The 8,128-nt window shown below is 39.7% G+C and overlaps 1 protein-coding gene across 1 annotated transcript; it reads left to right on the top strand.

The window, feature by feature from the left end:
• The first annotated feature begins 3,007 nt into the window (after positions 1 to 3,007).
• On the top strand, positions 3,008 to 6,392 carry LOC136437506 (uncharacterized). Its single transcript, XM_066432120.1, has 7 exons — positions 3,008 to 3,091; positions 3,862 to 4,009; positions 4,337 to 4,555; positions 4,795 to 4,848; positions 5,122 to 5,203; positions 5,453 to 5,773; positions 5,888 to 6,392. Exons 3-7 carry the CDS (start codon positions 4,429 to 4,431, stop codon positions 6,003 to 6,005), a joined length of 702 nt encoding a protein of 233 aa, XP_066288217.1. The 5' UTR covers positions 3,008 to 3,091; positions 3,862 to 4,009; positions 4,337 to 4,428; the 3' UTR covers positions 6,006 to 6,392.
• Positions 6,393 to 8,128: the final 1,736 nt, after the last annotated feature.

Genomic DNA, 8,128 nt, shown 5'->3' with positions numbered 1-8,128 from the left:
ATTTTGCTTAGTGTCATTTGCTATTGTTACAATGATTCTATGATATTGAACATAAGGATGTGCCTCAATTTGTCACCTTTAATTTCCAAACGTTACGGGTAAGTGGCCTGCTTGGTAGATTGAGCATGCAATTGACGTATTGTAAAATGTAAGGACACCTAAAGCCCCTACTAGTGGATGTTTAGCTTTCGCGATAGTAATGTTTTATGGAATGATACTTAAAGAAAAATAGGTTTACAACTACGTATACTAAGGTACAATTTATAACTGATTAATATTACAACTGATGTTTTAATAGTTGGCTAGAGGTTCATTTGTATACAGAGGATATTTATAGTGGACTTTTAAGTTTCTATATCTGTAGATGCTAGATGCTCTGTGAGGGTTGATGGCATGTTTAGTCCATCACAAATATTTGCGTTCGATGATGTTTAAAGATAAATGTATTCTTATTCAGTGATCATTTCCTAGTCGAGTTATCTTAATAGATTTACAGTTCGATGTCAGAGAGCACAATCGCCCAAACTTCTGGTTGTATGTATGGTGTATATTGATTGAATAAAGTTTGAAATCAAACATTTTGTCCTTAGGTTTGATCTACGTGTCCTCGTAATGTATTTGCTGATTGGAATAGGTTTAAGTTGACTTGAGGAACTGTATATGTGCTTTCCAAAACTTTGCCTGTTTCCAGTCCACCACCACCACCAATGTTTAGGTATTTAACCTGATAAAGATTAACTCCCCCTTAAGACTAATAGCATGAATGTTTGTTCCCCCTATGTGTTCAATAGAACACCCCGTCCGCCGCGACCTCGCATCACATGACCTTAATTTGACACGCTCCTTTGCGCGAGAAAATTACTTCCTCAAACTTGTCAGTGACAAGGAGGAACGTGGGGAACGTGGTAATTAACTATAGTGCGTAATCAAACTACACCAAACTTCTTCGCATATGAGAACAACCTGGCATGGATTTGTATCAAAATTAGGGATAATGAATTTATTTCGATGTTGTGTTTTGTATTGTATATATATAATCGAATGCATTGTTTGTATGTTACTCCGGCCTTTTTTGCCCAATCAATGTTTAACCAACATTACCAACGGAAATATGGATAAGAAATAATAGAACATGTACTTATTCGTATTATTGATGATTGATGAATACTACAGCGGCTGTTTCAATAGTAAACTACAGGTTCATGTGTGCATGTATGCAGAAAGTAATCTTACTTAAAGTGGAGTTTCAATTTGCATATCTGTAGTTGCGAGATAACGTGTGAGGGCTGATCGCGCATTTATCTACGTTTGATCGTGCTTTAAGAGAAATTCAGGAAGCACATCCTTCTGTGGGTAAACTTCCATTTTCATAGGTATAAAATTAGATAAAACAGAGCACAAACATCCCAAGCGTCTGGCTGTAAAATGGTAGGATTGAAACGGGGTTTATTTTCTATCTTCGCCGAGAGGAGAAGATTATGTTTTCGGTTACTACAGCTGTTGGGTGGGTCTGTATGTATGTCAAGAGGATAACTTGGGAAACCTTTGATGGATCTTTATGACTTTTAGAATAAAAGTCGGCTGAAATGAAAAACTTGTCCTTAGATTACGTGCAATCACAATGCGTTCCCTATTCTCACTTTATTTAGGGTACTGTTGGTTTGGTTCCATATGTTCTCAAGAACTCCAGTATCCCCGTGTTAAGGCATAGGTTTTGGCCTGATAAAGATATAACTTACCCTGCAAGGATAATGGCATGCAAATTGAGCCCCTATATGTTCAATGGAACATTCCGTCCGCGACCTCGCATCTCATGACGTCAGTTTGACATGCTCCTTTGAGCGAGAAAATCACTTCCTCAAACTTGTCGATAGCGACCTGAACACTTGCGTTGCACAGTCGTGATTTCTGCCTCGATCCACCATGAAACCACTACTGGAGATAATCCTTCCGCTCCTGCTAGAAGCCAGCTTTTTGAGGATGGCTATGGCGTCAGGTAAGACTGTTGTAACCGTAACGATAACGTTGTAATTCACTCCAGGTCAAACTAACCGTGTTGTTGTGTTGGGTGCTGCGTACCGTTACAGTATCGGACTTTGACCTAGAATGATTTTCAGTCACTTCCTCATCATTACAACGAGAAAACTGTCTAGGATATAGAAGCTGACAGTTGACTAAAGAGGCTTTGGCTTCTATCTCATGATTTTCAATCTGTCCTATCGCTTTTGTCCTGAAAGTCATTAACCAGTAAATACGGTATTCATGATCACACCGTACCTACGCGCCAGCGCAGACATTTCACATTACCTTGCTTGAAGTCATTTGTTTCAAAATAGCTTTCAATAGCATTTTTTTTACTTTCGATATGGAATTCTGTTATGTTCAGTCAGCGAATACGTTCGTAAATAGTATCCGGCAACAGGTCGGTAATTCACTGGTTAATAAAGTTATTTGTATCTCGAGGAAGGTGGCAGACCGTCAACCTTAAAAATGTTGTGTACCATTAACCTTGTTAACCAGCTACCAGCGCTGTACACGATTCACGAGCATGCCTAATTAGGTGTTAAATTTACAACCCGTACAAAACCATAAAGATACGAATGCTTTGCGTACAAAGTTCATAAGGAAGAGGACTTTTCCCCCCTTGGATCCACTGTACTCGTCTTGCTGGGGGTGTGTACGCTGAGTACTGTTATGTTAAATCAATTTGTAGCTGTCTGCATGGTTGGATACATCATGTGAATGTTTGGAGAAATTCTTTTTTTTAGGGTGTTCGTCTGCTCTTGGCATGGCATCAGGGGAGATTGAAGAGAGTCAACTGACCGCTTCGTCTTCATCTAGCAATTCTTGGGGTCCAAACAATGCTCGTCTTTACAACAGTGCAGCTTGGTACCCAAGCAGCTATTCTCAAAGCGAGTGGTTACAGATTGACATGCGTGAGAGGACGTCAATAACCGGGATTCAAACTCAGGGTCATCGATATCGATCATCATGGGGTAGATGGCGATTGTACTATGCAACATCTTTCAAACTTAAATACTCTGACGATGAAACGAATTGGACAACGTATCAAGACAGCGGATCCGATAAGGTAAAACTTGTGCATACTTGATGTTATGAATTACAGAAATTCAGATATTTTCTCTTTTGAATTCACACAGTAGGGTTTTGATACATATGTTACACATCATATGACAGACTGCAGTGTCCGATATGTAATGCCCAAATTAAAGTACATGTAACTTTATGGTACCATAGGGACACAATATCAAATATTATCTGTGGAAATGTTGGTTTTCAAAATGAAATCTATTCTGTTCAAAAAGGACAAATGTAAATTCTGAAATGCATTATTAATAGAATAAGGGATCTATGCGTCACACAGAAATTATCTACTCTTTTATGGGTTAGTTTGGATAGGCTATATGATAATAACGTTAATGACCCGCCTCTTCCTTTGTGTAATAAAACTCGCTCACTCGGTGTTTTTATTCGGTTGTTATAGCACATGACCAGGCGTTATGGCACCATATACACCTCGGGGCGGGTCATTAACCCTTAATTATTCTCTGTTTATTTACCAATTATTCATTTAGTAGTGGTTTCTTAGTGGTTTCTTAGTCTTATCATTTATCCTTGTTTGTGATTGTTTTTGTTTAATTGTATGCGTCGCATTCGTATTTGTTCTTCTTGTATCACATCTACTTTTGGACAGGGGCCTAGAGAAATCTTGTTCTGTCACCCCTGTCCAGTTACGTTTTGTAACGAAGCTTAAATAAATGAATATTTGTAACAGCCAGGCTCACTTGCACAGATTTGTACGTAATTTAAGTTTAAAGAAGCATTTCATCTTCTTCAAAGGTTTTCAACGGTAACGACAATTATAATGGTGTGAAGACCAACGACATCAATCCAGCAATTGTGGCACGGTTCATCCGGATAATCGCATGGACATGGGCGTCGAGGGGATTTGCATTTCGTCTGGAGCTCCTGGGTTGTGAACTGCAACGTAAGTGATGCAATGTTTTGTAGAAGAAATGAAAAGACATAGCTCCTGTGGAACTGACATGTCTGATTGACATCATCGGAAGGATACCGTAGTTGACAAATATCTTTCTTTAGAATATAGCGCCTTTATGCCTATTTGTGTAATGTTCCTAACGAACGAGTTACCTACATTGGAATACTGTTATTTAATTCAAGATCAAGAAAACATAACGTCTCAGTACATCATTGTTTTACCTAGGGTTTACAACGAAACTTAAGATATATTTTATTTTACCATAATGGTAATGCTTTCAATGTATCGAATTTGTACTCTACATCTTTTTCAAAGCAACAACTACACAAACAACAACAGTAGCAGCAGCAACAACACCAACCCTTCTCACGACAACGACTGTGGCAACATCAACATTGATAACTGCAATGCAGACGACACGAAGTTCCAGCAAGAAAACCGCTGTCACCACGGAGGGCGTTACCCCTGCGGTCCCACGAAGTTCAACTTTTCCAGTCAGTACGGTGTCGTGGATGTCGTCACCATCATCCAATAGTAAGTAAATATAGGTACCTATATTCCTGGTGGAGAAATTCCATTGGCTATATTGTCCTGACTTCGAATAATGTATACATTTTCAGTGCAAATACTTCTGCCTCATTGGTTATAGTTGTTCACCTCCAATTACCATGCAATAGACCGAAAGTGATGCTTGCATGCACAACATGATCATCCATGATAAGGAAGAATAATCCATGCAGTTTTTAGATACAGTTGTCATTTCTCCTTTCCAGATGCGAGTGGATACAGTGATGAGCTAGCTGGCAACCAAGCTGGAACCACATCAGGTAAGGAGATAAGCGAATGTCCATGGCCAGTATATGGCTTATAGTATTTCAACAGTTGTTGTTGGCAGCCGTCAGTCTAGCAAGACTATGGCGTCGCATTCTGGTCAGTCTGTGGGTTGTCCGCAGCGTCTGCTGTCATGATTTCAACAGTAAGCTGTCAAAATTACCCACTTGATTATCTATGACAGCTACAGATATACAACGGTGAAGACTGTAGTTTTGGATTTGGAGAGATAACAGAATCTAAATTAGTTTCTGTTTCCTGACTTATAGGCGCCATGATTGGAGGTGCAGTAGCTGCTGGGGTCGTCATCATCATCATAGTAATCGTGGTTTCCATATTCTTCATCAGAAGGTTGGTCAACGTATCATTTATAAGGATCATATGATAAATCTAAGGGACAGGGTGTGATTCCAATAGCTTTCTACGGCTACTGGTATTGTACTAATAGGAACGGGTGTCATTTAATCACGCTTACTGGGAGTTTAACATGCCTATCTTTTGATTTGAATGTCTATCTTTATTACCCTCATGAACGAAATATAAACATATATATATTCCATGAAGAATGTCTGTTAATACGCGTGTTTTTTCCCCCTACAGACGACGATCCAAAGGCACTGGTGAAAGAGAATCATCTCCCCAGCCCGAAGAAGAGGGAACGGTAGACAACATCTATTACGGTGGTGTAACGTTTACGGCCAATGGCAATGCTTCAACCAACGGCAATGTTTCAATTGGTCAATCAGAAGGAATGGTGGACAACGATCTATACGCCTACGCGGGAACCACCAACGGTGATGTCACGTTTGACCAATCAGAGGGGATGGTGGACAACCATATTTACGCGGGAACTACTAACGGCAATGTTGCAATAGACCAATCAGAGGGAACAGTGGACAACAATCTTTACGCGGGAACTGGGTAAGACCCAATTTTGAAAGATGATTTTCTAATCGTATTAGAACATTGCTTCTAGACAGATATTAAAGCATTTTGACCAAGAAATTTTGGCTTCAATGTTTTGTCTTTTTACAGGGACGCATGCGCGGAGACAAGCCATCATGGCGTCCATGACAGCACCCAAGACAACGCGTACTACAACATGGCGCACACGTCTGAGGAAGGCTCTGTGGAGAACGATATCTACTGCTGAAAACACGTTATCTTAATACAATTAATGATTGGTCAAATAGTAGTGGGCAACCTCAAACAAACCGTACACACTCACGCCACATCTTCAGAAAAGACGCTGTAGCCGCATAGTATCCGACGTGTAGAACTTTTTTCAGCCGACACCACGCGTGAGTGGCTTGAGGTTGCCCACTACTATTTGCCTTAATCCATGATTAGTTCACTCATCAAAATCTGAACAAGTCCTTAGCTTACTGCTAACCTCAATGTCAGTTACAATATGGACAGAAAGTCTAGCTTTGGGGATGCATTAAGCTGGAATGATTTTCCTTTGGAGGAAAAACTGCTTTAAGCAGCATTCACAATGACATTGAATAAATATCAATTGAGATATGACCTAGCAAAGGTCTGTTTTATATGCTGAAGCAGGAAGCTGACACTATACACATTGTAATGACCTCAATTCAGCTTGTCTGAATATCATGATTCCACTACAATATTGTATGTTGTTCATGTATATCGTTGTTTTATATCAAATCATTTAGTCAGAACAAGAAAACATTGAATAAAGATGCAATGTTATACAATTTATGATGTCATATTTTCATTACGCCACAATGATAGAAAAATTGATACAATGTATTCCCTTTTGTCAAGTATGTAAACTTCAAAGTGACTTCCTCAAGGCCTTCAGTAAGACTTTCACATTTAAATTTCATTCCAATACGCAATTTTTTTATCAGCTATCAATAAAAGAGGAGTAGCTTTTTCACTTAGCTATATCAGCAGGAACGTCCCTCTCTGGCCAATGGAATATCCCGTCCGTGACGTTGCGAGCATCACGGGACTTCTGTTCGACATGCACCAATGGGCAAGCAGGTTACTTCCTCAAACTTATGACAGGTAAAAGACCCACCTACACGACGACGCATCTTCCCCGATCCACCATGAGACCACCGTTGGAAACGACCCTACAAATTCTGCTCAAAATTAGCATATTAAGGGCGGTTGTAACGTCAGGTAAAGTTTTACGCTGTTGTAATAGTTGGTCGTCACGTAGCGTTGCTGTTGTCGTATTGCGGTAACAACCTTTGATCTCTGGTTCGCTTAAGGTCACTTCCTTATTATAGTGTCGAGCAAACTCGTAATTTTTCAGAAGTTGGCTTTAGTTTCATAGCCTGGGCGTGTTTCTCATTGCTTTTCTGAGTCAGTTAATGATGATTTTGCAATTATGTTTTTACCATAACCATTATCGACGTTCTGATAATGTTCTGAATGTGAACTGATACCATACAATTAGGGTGTGTGTATTATAAATGCTTCAGTGGTCACCATAAGGAAGTAATTTGTACATATTAGTGACCTGCATCAGGAACAGTGGCAGATTTTCGCTAACCGTCATACCACAATATAACTGTTATCGAATGAATAGAAATAGAACCGATACTACTTTCGTAAGGAAGCAGGTGTAATTGGATGATTTAAGTACTGTCGGTGTTAATATTCAGCTATGTTTACATCACATTTATTTGAACTCAACATAAACAATGTTTGACGTTACTAAGTACCACTGTAAGAGCCTTCCCTCTGTGTATAAAAGCTTTTAGGTATTCGCTCGAGCTCATATGTATACGTATATGTATTCATTCCATGCAATTCTTTATGTATATCTTATTTATTCGATGTACTTTTGTTTCACTGCGAAGATTGCCACGTTTCTTCTCCCCTCGGAATGGAATCACGGGCGATCCAAGACCACCAGATATCTGCATCCTCTTAAGCTATGGTCACACTAAACTCACGTCGTACCTGCGATGGGGTTCCTTCCGTCATGACAGCGCCGTACGTCGTACGTTTGGGAAAAACCGGGTGCAATAGTTAACACATACAAAGTGGTGGTCACATAAAACGTAGGTACATCGTACGATGGGTTTTTTTAGTGTACCTAGGTCAATCGCAGGTAAATCGCAGGTAAATCGCACGTAAAAGTAGCCATCGCCGAGCGTCCTACGCCGGAAAATACAGCTAAAGATGATTTTGAACATGTTCAAAATTTTGCTTCCGTCGCCGTACGATTTTTATTGCCCCCAATACAGACTTCACTACGGCCTTCTTTTTATACCAATGAGATGAAAAATGTATACA

Source organism: Branchiostoma lanceolatum, chromosome 6 (genome assembly GCF_035083965.1).
Source record: "Branchiostoma lanceolatum isolate klBraLanc5 chromosome 6, klBraLanc5.hap2, whole genome shotgun sequence".
Lineage (NCBI taxonomy): Eukaryota > Metazoa > Chordata > Leptocardii > Amphioxiformes > Branchiostomatidae > Branchiostoma > Branchiostoma lanceolatum.
This window is presented reverse-complemented; position numbering and strand designations above follow the sequence as displayed.

Coding starts and splice junctions, on each gene's coding strand:
- LOC136437506 (XM_066432120.1), top strand. CDS start 4,429: ATGCAGACGACACGAAGTTCCAGCAAGAAAACCGCTGTCACCACGGAG. Junction 4,556..4,794: donor GTCGTCACCATCATCCAATA/GTAAGTAAATAT, acceptor TCTCCTTTCCAG/ATGCGAGTGGATACAGTGAT. Junction 5,204..5,452: donor TCCATATTCTTCATCAGAAG/GTTGGTCAACGT, acceptor TTCCCCCTACAG/ACGACGATCCAAAGGCACTG.